This window comes from Miscanthus floridulus, chromosome 8, assembly GCF_019320115.1.
Source record: "Miscanthus floridulus cultivar M001 chromosome 8, ASM1932011v1, whole genome shotgun sequence".
Classification (NCBI taxonomy): domain Eukaryota; kingdom Viridiplantae; phylum Streptophyta; class Magnoliopsida; order Poales; family Poaceae; genus Miscanthus; species Miscanthus floridulus.
In genome coordinates, this window is record NC_089587.1 from 74,184,469 (window position 1) to 74,204,111 (window position 19,643).

The window sequence follows — 19,643 nt, forward strand, 5'->3', positions numbered from 1 at the left end:
TATTGATCGATGTTTGATGTTGATTATTGAATAGCTCATGCTCTGTTCGTTTATCTTATAAGCCATACTTTTTTAATCAATAAATAATATTTTTCTCTCATAATAAATCAGAAATAATATTTTCAGTCATTAGTTATCAACCAAACGAACAGTACATACATGCTAATCGATCGGTGGAAGGGATACATCAACCTTTGAATGATTGAGGAGTTGGTATACCGTACCCAAGGTTACCCTAAAGCATGCATCGACGGATATTCATGAGATTGATACCCTATAGATGCCTCACGGTTGACTGATAATCCATCAGTCTACTACAGAATAAAAATAATACTTCCTTTGTTTTAAATTATAATAATATGTTTTGTCTTTTCTAAATACATTGTTTTTACTATATACCTAGACATAGTGTGTATCTAAATGCATAGCAAAAACTACGTATCTGAAAAAACAAAATGTCTTATAATTTAAAACGGATGAAGTAATTACCTAAAATAAAAACACGAGCGCTGCACATATGTTCTGAATAGGAGATTTAGACCTAGACAGGATGGATAAGTCTTAACACAAAAACCCTGATCAAATCAGATTATTTAGACATTTAAATCTTGATGACAAGTCAAAGCGCAAAATAAGGGCTCATTTGGTGCGGTTCTCGCACTGGCTCCGTCTCCGTGTGCAGCTCCCGCACCGGAGTGGACTAAAGACATACCAAACGAGATCGCACGGAGGAGCGCATATGTCATTTCTTGTGCAGAGCTGGAGCTGCTTTGGTGTTCAGAGTCGAAGCGCTAAAAACTGGCACCGCTTGTTGGGCCCCGGCTTTGACGACGGAGCACCTCGCATAGAGCCGCACCATACGAACCCTAACTCTAATTAGATGATCATGGCAACTATCGAAATTTGTTCAAAGATCCAAAGGAGAGGCAGCCTAATGTATTCTAGGGAAATTAAATTTAAAGGAGAGCACTGGCAGATCCACACCTCGAGGACATCGCCACTTGAGCTGGTCGACGAAGCCTAAAGGAGAATGTTTTATATGTAGCAAAAGGATAAACATAGAGCTATTATTATCTTTTGTGTGATAAAAATGGTCATGTTTAAGGGTCTATTTAGCTCAGCTATAAACCATGTAAAAGCTGCTATAATCTGAAAAACTGTTGTGAGTTATATTCTATGAAAAAACTGTAAACTGTTTAGTGGAAATAACTATAAAATTTACCCACTTTTTTCTATCTTCCCATGAAAGAACTACCTCTGTATTTTCGCTCATTGTAAAAGCTGAAAGTCAAAAGCGAGTCTAAAGCGCTATATATAAAAATAATATATATGAAAGCAACAACTTCTAGAATTTTCTTTGGATTCCATCGATTAAATTAACGGTCCATAAAAATACTTTCAAGAAGCTGAACCAAAAGTATATCAACCTGTTCGACTAGAGCTGAAATAATCATATATGATCATAAATTATTACTGCTGACTGATTTGATAAAAAAATATTTTAACTAAAAATTTATGAACTTTTACGAGCAAAGGAACTAACCGAAAAATTGTGGATAAGCCACGGGAGTAACAGACGAGGATGGTCTCATAGTGTCGACATGATATCATGACGTCGTGCACCGAGCAATAAATGAGGGTACGGGCGAGTGAGCTACATTTTCCTCCTTCCAATCAGAAATAACTAACGTTTTTTTTAATTAGTTATACCGTTAGTTTAAACTTATCAGCCGTACCGTTTTAATGAAATAACAGTGTTTTTATCTTACAATAAATCAGCATCAGCATTAGCATGTTTCTAGCTAGCCGAACGGAGCCTAAATCAATTGATGATTGATTCATTTGTTTAAGTTCTTTCTTTTCTGCTCTTGTCAGTATAAGTATCAATTAAGAATAATAAAGCAATGGATATTTTCCTAGAAGGTGCGTATATATGGCAAGAGGCAAGAGGCAAATGGTGGCGCCGCGTGTTATTAGCGTAAATATATCCGACCCTGGGACCGCGGCAGGGATAGAGACGGATGACAAAGCAACGGATGCAGGAAAAAAAACATTCACCATCCTCCTTATCAATTCAAGATTCATCTACGAAATATAATACTACCAGCATTATTATATTATAATGGTATATTATATAGTACTCCGTGAGAAGGAAAGATCAAATCAGAGATTCATTCGTTCAATTCTATTTGTTTCCTTCCATTCCAAACCACCTTCAATTCTGATTTCTGCGGGCGGATTTTCATAAGGTCCTCCTCCCCTTGCCACTCCAAATCCTCTGCAAATTTCTCATGGCAGCCGACGTCTCCATCCCCACTCGATCCGCCTCGACCACCCGCTAATTCCTCCTAGTTCTAGTCCCCTCTCTCCTGCGCCGACTCATCTTCTTCCTCGTCTCACTCCCCTGCCGCTGCTGCTGCTGCTGGGAAGACCAAATCATTCCCGTCAAAGGTGCGGCCTTTTCTCCTCCCCGGTGCGTTCGTTCTTGCGCAATCTGCAAAGATTTGGATTTTACTGCTCTGTAACAATTTTCGGGAGACGCCGTCCTCACCCGATTTGATGTGGGATTCCTCCGCGGAATTTGGGGGCGGGACTGATGCCGCTTTCAGAGCCTTTTTTTCTTTCTTTCTTTGGGCGTGATTTCGTGCTCAAATTGCCATCTTTTAACCAGGCCATTGCACTTTTCGTACCCCTGGAGACGACTCTGGATTCCGGGCAAATTTTAGATGGGTCATCGAGTGCCCTTTTCTGATGACTGTGGAAAAGAAATCCCTCCTGCTTTTTGAAAGCAGGTTGTGTATAGAAATGAATCACTTTGACCTATGATTTTGTTATTCTAGGCCTCTCCACCACTTACTTCACTATCTGGGCGATGATAGAACTGTGCAGACTGTTAGTGTTACTGTGAAGTTACGCCATTCCTCTCTTTAATTTCAATTTTTTTTTGTGTTAGTAATGTATGATTGCAGGTGTATTAGGTGATTGGTGCTTTCGACCTGGTACTCAGTGCCTTCTGTTCAATTGCTGGCTCCAAAGGATTAGGGTTCTGTCAAGATGGCATGTCCAAGAGGAAGGACATCATTTCCCCTTTGTTTCTTTCTGATGATTTGCCTCATGGCTCAGTTGGGAGCTTCCAATGTTGTACTCATGGCGAACAACACTACCTTGTCGTTCGATGACGTCGAGGCAACTTTTAGTGAGTGCTACACATTATTACACTATGTCCATGTCTCTCTGTACATGTCAATAGCAATCTGGTATTCTAATGGCAACACAAGCCAAGCTAGTTAGCTGTTGTTTTTCTCAAACACACAAGTGAGTTGCTTGTCATTAAAGAAGATAAAAAACAGTATAAGAAACCCATAACATCAAACACACACTCCAGCGCATTCTTCATTAGCTGTTGCTGTCATGTTCTGTTTTCTTTATTGCTAAATTGCCCTGTTTTTAGTGATTAGTGAATAATGGGCTGATCTCTCTTTTTCTTTAGCCCTGTTAGTTACATGTCTCTTCCAGTTTCTTCTTATATAGTAGCATCATTTTTGTATCTTTATGATCGATAATGTGCAATGTTACCTGGGTTCCTGAACAAATCTATCTGGTTATGAAATGCTTATTGACCTTTTTCGCTCTTCCTGCAGCTCCAGCAGTGAAAGCTTCAGGTGTAAATGGTGTACTTTATGTTGTGGAACCTATGGATGCATGCAGTCCATTGAGAACAAAAGCGATCAAAGGCTCTGTCTCACCATTTGCGTTGGTTATAAGAGGCGGATGCCAATTCGATGACAAAGTTAGAAATGCACAGAATGCTGGATTCAAGGCTGCTGTAGTATATGACAATGAAGACAAAGGTGTCCTTGTTTCAAGTAATGATTCAGACATCATTTTTTTTTACCATAGCAGTTACATGTTATCCTTTATCAGTGCGCATAAAGGGGTGTTGCTCTATAAGGATTTGAGTATTTCTTGTCCATAATGCTGCAAGTCATTATAAACTGTTGAGAAGAGGAAAAGTAATTTTGCAAAGCAGCTCTAAACTATTAGATTAATTTCATTGAACCTAAAAGGTAGATAACTGAAGTTATCAAACTTAATGGTAAAATTTTTACCATTTAGAGTACTTGGTGAGTGCATATATTTGCAATTAATTAAGCAAGGATTATTGCAGTGGCTGGAAGCTCGTCTGGAGTCCACATATATGCAGTGTTCGTCTCTAAGGCATCAGGGGAGGAGCTGAAGAAATATTCAGGTCAAACTGATGCAGAGTTGTGGATAATAGCAACATATGAGAACTCAGCTTGGTCAATCATGGCAATTTCATTTATATCACTGCTTGCTATGTCTGCTATCCTAGCTGCTTGTTTCTTTGTGCGGAGACACCAGATAAGACGGGACAGGGCTCCACTTCCCCAAGCTCGGGAGTTCCATGGAATGAGCAGTCAATTAGTTAAAGCAATGCCAAGTCTTATTTTCACAAAAGTGCAAGAAGACAACTGTACATCAGCAACATGCGCCATTTGCTTGGAAGACTACAGTGTTGGAGAAAAACTAAGAGTGCTACCTTGTCGACACAGTATGTTTCTCACACATTTATTTAACTGATGTTTGGGAGTTTGTGGTCTATTCATTTTATATGTGAGCTGAATCTGGCTTGCTAGCCATTACTGTCCATGCATTGTTTACTACTCTTTACTATTTCCTTTGATCACAAATGTAAGTTCATCTAGGTTTATCCCAAACTTTTTTTTCCGCTGGCACTACTGTCTATGCTTTGTTTACTATTCTTACTGCTTCTTTTCATCACAAATGACAAATATGACCCATTTAGGTTTGTTCTAAGCCAAGCCTTTTTAGCTTGGAGCTACTAGATTCATCAAGGAAACTACTTTCACAATGTATAACTGTTTCTTTTCAAGTCAAGTTAATAATATATTGCTTGTCCAAAAATGCCATTGCTTGTCCAAAAGCGTCAAGTTAGTAATATTTGTGATAAGCGGAAGTAGGTATTACAGATGCAAATGCAGAATAGCACTACAAGAATGGTAGTAAAAGAATGCCATGGTAGAGGGCAAAAAAATTAATCACAATACTTCTGTATTTTTTTGCCAGGTTGAGATTTCAGCTTGGTTGTATATTATTATACAACATTTCACATGCATTCAACAACTTTATTTTGCTTTCTGATTTAGTTATGACGCATATATTAAATTTTAGTTGCAACTTTGATTCCACTATGTAACTAGTGCTGCATGCATTTAAGACATCACCTGGTATACTTGTTATTATAAATCTCTCCTTAACTCATGACCTGAGGCTTGGTTGTTTCACTTTGCACTTTGCAGAGTTCCATGCAGCTTGTGTGGACCTATGGCTCACCTCCTGGAGAACATTCTGCCCTGTATGCAAGCATGACGCAAATGCTGGAACATCAAACCCTCCTGTATCAGAGTCTACCCCTTTGCTTTCATCATCTGCCATTCCCTTACCAGAATCAACTGCTTTGGCTTCCTTCCAGTCTACAGTAGCAGCATCTCCCCCCAGGCCAATCAGCCGGCATCCTTCATCACGGGCCATATCCCGCAATTACTTCATTTCGGGTTCCAGTATCCCTCGCACCCCTAACCCTAGGTTTTATGCAAACTCATCTCCTATCTGCACAAGCGGAAGCAATTTGGACCTTGCAAATATATCATCCTCATGGTCTCGCACTTCGCACCTTGCATCTGCTCACTCTTTGTGCGGTGGCCACTTGTCCCCACCGATTGACATCAGAAATACCTCACCACACATCTCCTGTTCAGCCTATGGATCTCCCAGTCGTTACATAGGCTCATCACACATGTCCCATGGATCTCCGAGTTACTGCCTTGGATCTTCAGGGCAGCGGAATCCTTACCTGGGGCACTACACGTTGTCAGGCCCGAGCCTGTTCACCATGGTGCCCCAGTCACCGCAACAGAACCAGTTGCAGCACGGTGGAGACTCGGAAACAAATCTGTCAGCTGCTGCATCAACTCAGTCATTCCGTCAGCTCTACCTGCAGCATTGCCCTGATTCTGACACGTCATCTCAGTCGCTTCCAGGGTGTTGATTCTTGCTGCAAGATTCACCATTTTAACACTGATGGTGGCTCCAGTAAGCTCCCATGGGAAATCTTATCTGGTACCGAATTAACATTTGGATTTGAGCTCGTCAACATAATTCACCTTGATGATAAAAAAAGGTGTGACAAAACTGCTTGTAAGAAGAGAGAATCGGCAACCCCAGAATGTGAGCAATTTTACTTGCTGAGTGTACAGGGAGTTTGGAGTAGTTTTGGATTTGCCTACTTTGAGGCATGTAATTCTGTCATAGGTTGCTTCTGCTCAATAGTTGATGTGTTGCTTCATCTTGAAGAAGCAAATGCGCCTGTCTGGTTTCACGAGCGTTTAGCGTGTACTGATACAGCTTTGTAGGAATCCTAGATGCTGTTTGTCTATTGAGGTTTGAGCCTGTAACATTTCCTTTTTTTTTTGAATTAGTTCATATGGGCATTGAAATCTGAATAGAATAAAGCCTTGGGGCTGAGGCACTTGTTCTCCCGTTTAGTAGATGAATTGAAGATCCTATAGTATAGATAGATACACCCCTCTATTTCTAGGTACCACTTGTGCAGTAACATACTCAGCTTAGGGCCTGTTTGATAGGAGGAATTTAGAGAAATCTGGAGGAATTTACGAGAGTATAAACAGTGTTTTCATCTAGGAACAGTGAAATCCGGATGGTTTTTATATCAGCCGAACGCACTGTGTTCGGCTGGTACGAAAACCATCCGGATTTCACTGTTTCTGGATGAAAACACTGTTTATACTCTCATAAATTCCTGTGTTCGGCTGGTATAAAAACCATCTGGATTTCACTGTTCCTGGATGAAAACACTGTTTATACTCTTACAAATTACTTCAGATTCATCCAGATTTCTCTAAATTTCTCCGAGCGAACCGGCCCTAAGCTGTCATGGAAGCGAACAGGCCCTAAACTGCCATGGCAGCCATGAGCTGAAAGAAATGCTGAAAATGAGATCGGTTAAATGAACTGGTATAATGTGCACTTTTCAGCTTCATTCATTTATGTGGTTGCTTGAGATCATTTTAGCGGACAAACCGAGTATGTATTCATTTTGCAACAGAAACTGGAATCAACAATGGATTGTCCAATAGGAATAGGATTAGCCCACAAAGTAAAAAAGGGTGAGAAAATATGTTTGCTTCACACGTCACTGAGCAACTGAGCGTACAAATTCCTCTAACAATAGTCCTCAAGTAGAAAGAGAAGGAAAAAAGAACACACGGATAAACACACACGCTGGACAAAGAACGAGCGTATCTGAGGTTCTCTAAATCCCTTTTTAATCCATGTTTTTAGCAAGACGAGAAAAAATTCTAATCCAACAACTCCTAATCCATCCTCCTAATATTTTAAAACCTAGGAAAGTCACCATGTTTCGTGTAAAGTTACGCGCTTCCGAGTCATGCGTATCTTCTCTCTCCCACGCGTGTTTGTTGGCCAATCTAAAGGTGGAAGGACGTGGAAAGAATAAAGAGTAGAAAATGGTTTCTGATGCAAATATACAAGAAAGAAAGAAAGAATATATAAAAGTGGTTAGGATAATTTAGAAATAGTATAGGATTCCTGATGTAAAACTGTCTTCTATATTTTAGGAGTGGATTATTAGGAGCTTTTGGAGATGGCCTTCTTTATTCCTTCCAATATTTTTTAGGAGTTGTGAAATTTTATATTTTTAGGAAGAAAATATTGGGTACTCTTGAAGATGCTCTAAGGGCTGTTTGGATTGAAGGATTTTCACGGGAATTTTGAAGGAACACAATCCATAGGAAATGAATTGAATAGGAGTGTTTGGATTGAAGGAATACAGAGTTCCATTCCACAGGAAAGGGAATAGTCGATGCACAAAACGTAGGAAATAAAACATCCATCCAAACATATTCAGTGCGTTCGGATGGTCCGGTGAACAGTGTTTTTTTGGATGGTTTTGGATGATTGAATAGTATTCTGTGAGAGAGAATAAGCTGAAACAAGCCAGGACTATACTAGCCGAACGCGCTGATTGGTTTTTGTTCCTTCACAAAGACCGAGGCAGCTACACACACTTTATCACTGTCTTGTGTGTGCCATCGACTATAATCTAGCTTTTTTTTGACGTTGCTGTAGGTTTGTATTTGAACCACACACTTTATTCCTACGTTATAAATTCATATATTTTAAACAGCCTAAATTTTCTGTTCATATGTTTTGAAATCCCATAGTTTTTCATTTTTTATCATACCTTATTCCTACGTTTTTTTCCTATTCCCGTATTTTGGATTCCTTCGTTCCAAACAGGCCCCAAGTAGTATTTTGCCCTATCCTGAATCTGCACATGTTTGCCCGCGACAAAGTTATTCTTATGGTGAACTTGACCGAATTTTTTACTTTTTAGCCTTTTTTTTTAAGTTTCTCACAAATAGACCCATATCGGAAAGAATTTAGAAAATGGACCCTTAGCTCAGCGCCATTGATGCTGGCGTCGAGCTCCTGGGCCCGGTGAATAACCTGTCAGAGGGCTCGGCGCCAGAGTAAATGGCGTCTAGCTCGGCGCCATGTACGAGAGGCCCTGATGGGACCAACGACCGCAACGTGCCGTTCGTGCTGGACGGAGAGGACAGCACACGCATGAGTTGTCACGTTCACTTTTTCTGGCCAAACGACTCGGCGGTTCCCAGGTCAAGGACAAAATGTCTCTTCCGGTGACCGCCATGCTCTGAAGATTGGACATCAGCGAGGCTAGGGCCGCGTTTAGTTCGGCCCCGGATTCGGCGCCGCCGGAATCCTAGGTACTGTAGTGGCACTGTTGCGCACTGTAGTATTTTTTTTGGTAATAGTTGTCCCATCGTTGACTAATTAGACTTAAAACGTTCGTCTCGCAAAGTACAACCAAACTGTGCAATTAGTTTTTGATTTCGTCAACATTTAGTACTCCATGCATGTACCGCAAGTTTGATGGGAAACATGGCCTAGCTGCTTTTATGTGGCTGCATCCTTCTAGATATGCAATTTGATTCGTTTGGTGACTGTAAGTGTAAGCTCACTTATGTAGTTTTGTTTTTTGTTCTTGCTTTTTCTATTGGTTGTGAGCTATTGAGTGGACTTAGTAACAATTATATCACAATGTCTGGCCGGTATGGTGGGTTCACTGCTAATTTTGTTTGCTTGACTCTGGACCCATTGAAAGTGCTGCGGGATAGACTGAGGTAGTACTGTAGTAAACTAGTAGCTAGTATGCTGTTTGCCCTGCTCATTTGATAATAATATAACCCAGATAATCAAGCAGAGGAAGAAACCAGGGAGGGGCTAGCAGCGGCCTTTTTCTGCGTGTGGAGTAGGAGTAGGTATGGGCATGGCAGGTTCACAGTTCACACCCAGTATATGGTGTCAGACGAGCTGCTCCTGGCCTCCTAAGTCCTAGGCCTTTGTCGTGCAGTCACTTCTTTCATTTATTTTTTTTCTTCTCTTCCTCCAAATCAACTAGCACTGGGACTATTTGCTGATGTTTTTGCTCCACGCTGTTCTGGCGACAGGCATGCGTGGTGCAGCAGCTGGTCGGCCCTGAGACGACGCCTGTGTTGATGGCGCGTGCGATGAGGCGGACATGGCTGGCGAGGACGGCCGCAGCGACATGGGTGGAGCAGGCCGACGTGCGTGAAAAATGCTACCGCGTAGCTAGCTTGCTCTGCTGTAGGCTGACACGGTACCCATGTATGAATACCACCGTCAACATCATAAAACAAAGCTTAAGTAACAATGATCAATCTGAAAGGTTTATTAATTCGATACACTGACAAGCACATGTACATACGTACCCCCTTTCAACTAGTAGATTTCAAAAAACAACAAGCTTTATTAATTCGATACACTGACAAGCACATGGCCAAATGTACATGTGACTTGGGACCTACGAAGTACTATGTGTATATAGATACGTAGATAGATAGATGAACCCAAATGTACTGGAGTACACACTAGTATCACCCTGATGGCTTTATTTTCCTATACTGTATTTTCTACTGCATTCAAAAAAGGCCCTTAGCTAGAATTAATGGCAGTACGTCCAGCCAGCCGCCTCGGCACATAAAAGCAGCTAGCCTCGCTGATGTCTAATCTTCAGAGCAACCAGCCAGCCGCCTCGGCACAAACATGGAAAAGTTTCATGAAGTTTGGAATTGCCCTGTTAAGTTTGGAATCAAGAAGTCACATGAAATGATAAGTTACATCTTTGTTGGAATTGCCCTGTTAAGTGAATGGAAACATTGGTCATTAAATGAACTTTGCAACCTTGCCCAAATGACTCTAGAGGAACTCTACAACAAAAGTTATGAAAAGTTCATGTTGAGCAAGTGGCCAGAAAATGCTTCAATAGATCAAAAATGATAATTTAAGCTTTATCGTGATGCTACTTTGACTTGGTTTGAACTGTGTCTTAGAGTATTTGCATGGCAGTGGAACCTAAATAAAAGTTGTAGCTCATCTTATGTAGAACAAACTTTGTTTAATGATCAAGAGCTAGATCAGCTTTGAAGCAAGTCAAACCGAGGCCCAAAGATTGAACTCAGTGTTGTTTTGAAACCTCGAAAATCGGCTAAGTCTGGGATGACTGAAATTCGCGTTTGAGTTTTCGTGTACCCCACTTTGGAACCTTGTATCTCCCAAACCAGGCCTAACCAGCTCAACTTCATATAAGCAAAGTTGGAGACCTCATGTAGCTCTGAAACTTATATTAGTGAAGTTTTCGCTAATTCGCGTCGGTTTGAGAGTTTGAGGGAGCCGAACTTTGTGTTTCAGTCGTATTTTCGTGGTAGTATTGGTTTCTTCGGTATTTGAACTTTGCCGACCGTGCTCGCAGGTGCTGCAGGTCGCGTGGCGCCATCGCCGCCAGCTCACCTCCTTGCCGTGCTCAAGTCCAGGACCGGCACCCTGCCCTCTCCACTCTCCCCCTCTCCCTTCCCCTTCCCTATCCTGCTTCCACAAGACGACACCATGCCGCCGCCATGAACGCCGTTGCTGCCAGCGCTGCGGGACTCCCTCCTCTACGCCGCCGAGCGAAGCTCTGCTGCCCCTCGGCCTCCCCATGCCCAGCCAGCTTTTGCACAGAGCTCGGCGCCAGAGTGGCCGGCGCCGAGCTCGGCGCCATAGTCGCCGGCGCCGAGATGCCTGCCGCCACGTTCGCGTCGAGTCTAGGGGCTCGGCGCCAGGGACGCTGGCGCCGAGCTCGGCGCCAGCATCGATGGCGCCGAGTTAGGGTCCATTTTCTGAATTCTTTCCACCAGGGGTCTATTTGTAAAAAACTTTCAAAAAAAGGACTAAAAAGTAAAAAATTCGGTGAACTTGAAAGCTTCTCCATCAGCATATTGGTAATGTTACCATACAAAAGTTATCCGCTGGTTGTATTGCATACCTGCCTCGTAAAAACACCTATCAATCTCACGAAAAAGGTAGGGTTATATCAAAGCACAAGAAACTATTGTGGAAGCAGTTGATGCACAGGGAACGGAACTCACTAGATAATTATGCATGATGGTTGAATTCGAAGATGCAACCCAACGTCCCAACCCAACACTGTATACCAATAACCTCCTGTTCATTTCCATAATGGTTCTGGATCTGGTACTTGGCCAACTGCAATTCATCGGTGACTTTTGCTAGTTTGCCCCCAAGGGTAAAGTTTAGTGCATCACACACGCATATTGATGGTCTTAGGATTTCTGGATCAATGGATGTACTTCTGCCCATTATATGGATAGTTTTTTTTTTTCATTGGAACATATGGGCACCATTGGCTTATCTGAATACCATCTTTCCTTTACAAAAATACACGGGAGTTTCCACCATGTGTACCTTTCAACAACTTCCACTCTTCCAGTCCCAGCTGCTTTGACTTTGGCCCATTGTGCTCACTAGCAACACACAAGATCTCTTGCCAAGCAATGGGCAGTCGGCAGCCTTTGAAAGTTCAAGTTGCATAGACAGATCAAGCAGCAACTTAAAACCCTGCAGTAGTTCAGTCTCATTGCCAGCCAGCTTCTCCAAGAGCTGAACTAGTAATGAACTACAGGGAGGAACAAAACAAGGACACGTGCAACTGGGTAAAAACCTACATGTATGATCAACAGTAAGTATTGTTATTGTCATGGTAAGATAAACTGTATGGGCTAAAAGGAAATATGTAGCTTCCTCCTGAAACTTAAACAAGCAAAAACATGCTCAAACATGGGAAAACAGTAGCACAAATGATACAAGCATTCGGAAAGCACCTGGAAACAACTCCCCATACAGCAGCACTTTTGGCACATGATGCATGAAGTCCAACTGTTGTTAAGACATGGACGCAAAGCAGGCGGCAACTGTGCACAACGTATGTCTCAATCTGAGTTCAAGGTTTCTTTTCTCTTGAATATGCTGAATTCAATGTACAAGTAATCACACTCCCCAATAGCTAACTGTCGGTGTTTTTTGACCACCGACGAGTAAATTTATATTTACACGTCTGGCTCGGATGGTGTGCTCGAGGACACAAGAGTTTATATTGGTTCGGGCGGAACGTCCCTACGTCCAGTTCGCTGCTGCTCGTGTTACCGGCACTTGGTTTGCGGTAGGGGTTACAAACATGCGAGAGAGGGAGAGGAGCCCAAGTCTCTAGTGGAAAAAGTGAACGGGTGCTGAAAGCTCGCTTGCCGCTCAGCCGTGCGCTCGTGTCGTGCTCTTGTGCTTTGATCTCTCCTGTCCGGATCTCGATCCCTGCTTCCCCTTTTATAGGCGAAGGAAAAGCGCGGGTTAGAGAGGAGGAAAAAGTAGAAGAACGAGAGAGAAGAAGCCTTCCAGGGTTGTCGGGTCCTTCTTCTTCTTCATGCGGATCCCGCTGATCCTGTAGATGTCAACAGGGATGGCTCCATGTCTTGGCCCTGATCGTCACTGGCGCCATGCGCAGGAGTCATCTGCCGGTCATGGCGTTCCATTCTGTCCCGGCGGACATTGTGGTGAATGGACGCGCCTGTCAGCGTCCGTACGAGGATTAAGCAGAACAACACTGGCACGTCCGACACTGTTCTTGATGTGAATCCCCAGGTATGGTTTGTCATGGCCACGGGTTACATCGAGGCATGCCAGCCTCTTCCCTAGCGTTAGTGTTTTGACCCAGGCCCATACGCTTGGACCTAGAGTGGTTGGTGGCGGTATGACCTCCTGTCGGACGAGATAGAAACCGCATCCTTAGGGTCGGGCGAGATGGAGCCCGCACCCAAGGGGTCGGGCGAGACGGAGCCCGCTTCCTGGGGGTCGGGCAAGGCGGAGCCCACTTCCTGGGGGTCGGACGAGGCGGAGCCCGCACCCAAAGGGTCGGGGGAGACAGAGCCCACGGCCTCGAGGTCAGGCGAGGCATAGCCCGTGGCCTCAAGGTCGAGCGAGACGGAGCCCATGACCTCGGGGTCAGGCGAGACCTTTTAATACGTCTCGAGCCATCCAGGGGAGTCAGCGTGGGCTCTAAGTCCCTTGCTTTGGATATCCCTAATATTAATACCCGACAGTAGCTTTCGAGCCTGCGGAGGAGTAGAATACTCCTTTGGAGGCTTTTTTGATGGGAGGACTCTGAGGGCCTTGGCCTTCTTTTGGTAGCCTACGGCGTGTCCTGGTAGGACGGCGATCCCCTTTTGTTGCGATCGGTCTTCTTGGGGTCATGTAACCGTAGGATTCAAGAGGTCGGAAAGATTTTTCTTGATTCTGGTCCCCTAGGATCCAATCAGTCCACCGTCGTACTGCGACCTCACGTTCGGTCTCCTTGCGAGTCCAACTTCCCTCGAGCCCCCACGCGTAGCAGGGGTCCAGTCGAGGGCTAGCTCATCTTTGTGATCGTCATCCCTCAAGCGTTTTTTGATAAAACAGAGGGGCTGAGCCGTGCCACGTCTTTCTTCAATGGACAAAACATGGTGCTCGGTGAGCTGTTAATGGGCTAGTCCGAGTGGGGCCCCGGCTTCCTATTCGTGGGGGGTCTGGCATGGGTCAGCTGGTGATCGATTCCAGACTCTTGGTGGCCAATCCATATAGTTCTTGGGTCCGGTTTGCCAGTCCCAAGGGCTTGTTGCCTTTCTTCGAGGAAAAACCATGGACTGGAAACCAACCAAGACTCGAACGTGGGCCGAGATGCCCGCAGCGCTCGTGTGCTAGGGTACTAACTGCTAGTAGGCCCATCCCTTTCCACCCCTCTCTCTAAGGGTGCCCTGGAGCGGCTGTGAACCCATCGGCGAGGCAGCCTTCGAACTCCCAGTCCTAAATGGGCCATAGGAGCGTTTTTAGGTCTGTATCCCTCTTTTCCTATGACGGTTCTTGGCCCATCGACCGGACGAATCATCATCTGGCATGTCCTTTGAGGGTGCGGCCAGAGATAGTGTGCGCATGATCTTCGAAGGGAGGTGATGTGACGCGTCATAGCGGGTGCGTGAATCTAGGTGGATGGTTCACCTTCTCGCCACACTCCATCCTATAAATAGCAGCCTCCCCCTTCATGTTTCTGCACACCAAAACCACAGCCTTACCTTCTTCGTTTCTCCACTGCCACCGTTTCGATCTGTCGTGCTTGCTAATCCGCTGCTGGAGCCCTAGATCTGTAGCTTTCGCTTCTCCGCCACCGCCTTTGCTTCTCCGCAGCCGCCTCCATCCTCCATGGATTTGTGGTACCGCTCCGATGTTACCCATGCACGCATGGAGGGCCTCATCAAGCGTGGTCTTCTCTGCGGGAGGACTGATGCGGTGGAGTGGCTCGTGCCCGGCCATGAGGATGCACCGGCGCTGCTCAATGGCTACATCATCTCCTTTGCACCCTTCCATGACCACGGACTCATGGTTCCTCCTCACCCATTCTTCTAGGGTCTGCTACACCATTATCAGATTGAGCTACAGCACTTGAACCCCAATGGGATCCAACACATCGTGGCCTTCATTGCTATGTGCGAGGGGTACCTAGGGATCGAGCCCCACTTCGAGCTGTGGAGATATTTCTTCTCCATCTCCTTGATCAAGAAGAAGGAGAGAGGCCGGGAGACCCTGGTGCCGATGGGATGCGTGGGCATCCACCTCTGGGGGCAGCGAGCGGCCAAGTACATGCCCTGCTAGCTCTCTAGATCCAACAAGGGGTGGCACTCGCATTGGTTCTACCTAAAGAACAACCCTGCCGCTCCCTTGCCGATCTTCTCCTGGCGCCTGGTCAAAGAGGTACCACCGTCATGGCCGTGGGGGCCACCTGTCAAGGAGAAGAAGAGGATGCGTGACCTCCTCGAGGCCATCACGTTCCTAAAGACCCACGGCCTCCACGGGGCTGGCGTCATCGGGGGGTATCATGCGAGGAGGGTGGACTAAAAAGTCATGATTATCACATCTTTATGGAAAGGTTGCTTCCTGTAGTGTTTCGTGGGTTTTTGCCAGATAATGTGTGGCGTTGTTTGGCTGAGCTTAGTTTCTTCTATCGGCAATTATGTGCCAAAGAGCTTAGAAAAGATGTTGTCTGCTCTCTAGAAGAGAATGTTGTTGTGCTTCTTTGCAAAATAGAGAAGATATTTCCTCCTGGTTTCTTCAATGTTATGCAACATCTCATCATACATCTGCCTTATGAAGCACGATTAGGTGGTCCTTTCCTAGCACGTTGGTGCTATCCGTATGAGAGGTAAATCTAGAAATATTCAAATAGCTAGTTTATTTATGTCACTGACCGTAAGTTAGCTATCTGTAATATGTTGCTCTCACTTCGTAGGTGTATCCAAAAACTTAGGAAAAAAGTAAGAAATAAGGCTCATGTTGAGGCTAGCATTGTTGAGGCATTTCTTGTTGAAGAGGCTACAAATACACTAAGTCTATATTTTAGACCCCATGCTCCATCTGTTAGAAATAAGGTGCCTCGCTATGATGATTGTGCATCTTCATTTCAAGGTACATGTGACCTTAACATTTTTAAATGCCTGGGTCATTGAATGAGCCCTAGAGGTGTTCGTGAACTCTCAAACAAGGAGTACAAGGTTGCTTTTCTATACATATTGACAAACATGCCAGAGATGGATGCTTTCTTCACGTATGTTCTACCAAAAATGTCATTACTGTTCTGTTATAGATTTTTTATTATCTAGGCATAACAAGAATTTTGTTCATGTAGACACTTTGATGATGAACAGTGGAAGAGCTGTATGGCTCCCACAGACCAGCAACGTCATGATTTAAGGTTAAATGGTTGGAAAAATAGCAGTGGTATACAATCTGGTCCAAATTTTTTTGATTGGTTCAAAGAGCAAGTAATTTTCTCAGACACTTCAGCCTTTGTTCTATTCCAACATTATGAATTATGATAAAAAAACTTATCACATAATTTGTGTTTTTTCAGTGCTTGAAATCAGCTAGCATTCAGAATGCTCTGTTCTAAATATCCTATGGTTACTGCCCTCGAGTTAGGTCCTATGGGTGTTATGATGTCAATGGCTATAGATTTCGTTCAAAGAAATATGAGAGTGGAAGAGTAGGGTTAACAACTATCAATAGTGGTGTTTGTGTAACTTCTTTTGATGAATCAGACAATGCTCTAGAGTATTATGGAATCATAGTGTCGGTGTGAAATTTGACCAACAAGTAAATATTTATAGTTTTGTCGTGCATTGTGATCAGATGTGGCCTATCACTCAATGACATAGGATTTATACTGGTTTAGGCAATGTACCCTTGGTGACTTTATTCCTAAGCCTAGGTGCTCGAAGTTTGTTGTGGGGTTACAAATGAGTAGGAATAAAAAGGGGGGAGTTAAAGGCCCAGTCGGACTCTAAACTGAATGGGCGAGAGTGATGGGTGCTCTAACGTGCACTAAGTATTGGAGCGCATGCTCTGTGTAGCTATCGAGTTCTAGAGATATTTAGCTATTTGAGTCCTCAGGTCGTTGAGTCCTCGAATCGTCTAGCCCCTCCAGTTAGGAGAGAGTGCATCCCATTTTATAGTTTAAAGGGATGGCCTTACAAGTCAGAGAGAAAGAGAAAAAGTGTATACATGTGCTACCTAGTCTTGTTGCCTACGCTGTCGGGTATGAGATGGTTGTCGACATCCACAATACTGTTTATGTTCAGACGCATCTAGCAGGCTCCACCGTGTTTGCTTGGTGCGGCAAACATCGGTGCCTATAATATTGTTTGTGCTCTGACACGTCTGGAAAGTTGTATAGTGCCTGTATGACATGGCCTAGAAACACTATCCCGCAGGTGTGCAGGGCATGGCAGAGTACGGTCCTTGGTATTGCGGTTGACTTGAGCGCCTTACCTTATCTGCTTTGCCTGATCCCCGGGCCCTCACCGAGCGGGCGTCCCTAGTAGGTCGTTCCTAGTTGGCCCCGACCATGTCGATTAGGAAAGGGCAGCGGGCAGAGGTCCAGTGTATCCTCGGGCAGAGAAAGTGCTCAGAGTCGAACTATGGTTCCACCTTGGCCAGGCCTTCTGGTCTAGGACTGGATCATTGTCTCAGCCTGTCATTATGTATCTAGGCCGACCTAGGCATGCGTTGTCGCTGCGCTGCCTATTGGGCCGAGTTTTGTAGGGAAGCGGGTCCATTGGGGACCCTAGGTTTATGAACCCGACAGGAGCCCCAAGCCCCTTTGGGACTTCTATGAAGCCATGAAGGGGCTGTTCACACACGGAGCCCAAACCCGACGGTTCGAGCGAGACAGAGCCCATGGCCTTGGGGTCGGGCAAGATGGAGTGCGAACCCAAGGGTTGGGCGAGACGAAGGTGGGCATAGCCCCCAAGCCTGCAGCCGGCTGGAGAGTCGGTAGGAGGCTGAGCACCTTGGTACTCTTTTCTGGGGCTATGGATTCTTGTGTTCCTTCCGGTCTAGGTGTTCACCCATGTCTGTTCTGACCACAACCTGTGCGGTCGGCTGGACTCCCGAGTTAGGGTCAGGTGGCTCGAGCCCCCGAGCCTCATTGGGCTCGGTAAGGGTCGGTCGAGTTTCATGCGTCACCCCATCCATGGTTTCTGCAATCGGAGGGGTTGAGCTAACATCGCTTGCCTCGATGGCTCGAGTGACATGCTCGGTGAGCTTAATAACGGGCATGTCCGAGTGGAATCCAGGTCCATCGTTTATAATGGGGTCAACATAGCCCTCATATGGTATTCCACTGCTCCTCAACCCACCTCCCAATAGATGCCCGAGCTGTTCTAGAGATCGACTCAGGTGGCCCGCTGGCCTCCCCTTGATGGAGATTCTATGGGCATGGCTTGAGGTCAGGATTGAACGAGAACATTGAGATGACCCTGTCTTCTTCTAAGTGGATTGGGCGAAGGCCGCTGGGGCTCATCTGTGTTTTCTCCCCTTGCTCTATTTGATGCAAGGCGGCCTCGAGCCCTTTGCGGGCTGGCCTTTGAACCCCGATCGGTTGTTGCTCATATCAAATGAGACAACTACCGCTTTGTGACACGACGCGAAGCGGTCGTGATGCAACAATTGCATATGCAATGCTTGGATGTATGGGATGAATGTATGGATGAATATGTGACTGAATGTATGAATGCATATATGAGGATGGATGAATGAATGCTCATGCACTGGGAAAGTAGAACGAGGGTTGGTAAAGTTACCTTGATGGCTCGAGTGATGGGTCCGGGGTGCTCCTATTGGATATGTCCGAGTGGGATCCGTATCTGTCGTTCATGATGGGGTCGGCATAACCCGCATGGGGCATCCCACTGCTCCTTACTTGTCTCTTGGTAGCCACCCGAGCTGTTCAATCGACTTGGGTGACCCATTAGCGTCTCCTTGATGGAGATTACATCGGTGGGCTCCTCCAAACCCTGTCTGGGAAGGTAGAGGGTCAATTGCTTGTGGTTGTGCCTCGTTTCCCATGACCTTTTCCTTCTTGGTTTGATGTTTTGATTGATTTCAAGTTGCCCGTTTTGAAGGGACTCGTGGGCTATTAATCCTGGCTGCATCTTCTAAGAGGACCGAAAGGCGTGGTTCGGCAAGCTGCCTAGAGGGAGGACATGCTTGCCAAGAAGAAGAAGAAAGCTGAGAAGGTCTACAGGAGGTTCGATAAGGAGAAGGAAATCAACCGGTGGGTCTAGGAGGCGAGAGCCAAAGCGATGTGGAGGCGGAGCTTGAGTCAGAGGAGCCCACGGAGATGGGTGACAACATGAGTGCCTCAGAGGATGAAGGAGACAGTGGTGCTGCCGTGACCTTGGTGGAGCACCATGAGCCCATGGCCACATCCATCGGTGGCGGGCGTGGTACAGAGACGCGCGATGATGTTCCTAAATTGAGGAAGCACACCACGAGCGAAGACACTGCCCTCGAATGAGAGGCGAAGTGGGCGCGGTCACCGCACCCTTTGGAGGCATCGTCGGCTTCATGGTCCCCTACTTCGAGTGTGGCAAAGCATGCTAGTCGGTCAGGGGACATGATCATTCCCCTACATCTTCAGGGTCAACACATGTGTAGGACCCCCAATGAGGAGATGCCCCGCTAGTTGCTCTGGTGGTTTCGCCATGAGCTAGTGGTCGCAGCTGTTCATGGGCTGAATGGGGACCGGCCAGATCGCCTCT

At 45.4% G+C, this 19,643-nt stretch overlaps 1 protein-coding gene across 5 annotated transcripts; it reads left to right on the forward strand.

Annotated features, from left to right (window-relative positions):
- Window positions 1-1,995: 1,995 nt before the first annotated feature.
- LOC136472600 (receptor homology region, transmembrane domain- and RING domain-containing protein 2-like) lies at window positions 1,996-6,573 on the forward strand. 5 transcript variants are annotated; one of them, XM_066470301.1, is made up of 6 exons: window positions 1,996-2,451; window positions 2,672-2,792; window positions 2,954-3,196; window positions 3,642-3,866; window positions 4,169-4,573; window positions 5,343-6,573. In XM_066470301.1, the coding sequence occupies exons 3-6, from the start codon at window positions 3,055-3,057 to the stop codon at window positions 6,089-6,091; spliced, it is 1,521 nt and encodes a 506-aa protein (XP_066326398.1). In that variant the 5' UTR covers window positions 1,996-2,451; window positions 2,672-2,792; window positions 2,954-3,054; the 3' UTR covers window positions 6,092-6,573. The 5 variants fall into 5 exon arrangements, with proteins under 5 accessions (XP_066326398.1, XP_066326399.1, XP_066326401.1 ...); XM_066470302.1 differs by having other exon boundaries at window positions 2,970-3,196; XM_066470304.1 differs by lacking the exon at window positions 2,672-2,792 and adding an exon at window positions 2,841-2,892 and having other exon boundaries at window positions 2,970-3,196.
- Window positions 6,574-19,643: the final 13,070 nt, after the last annotated feature.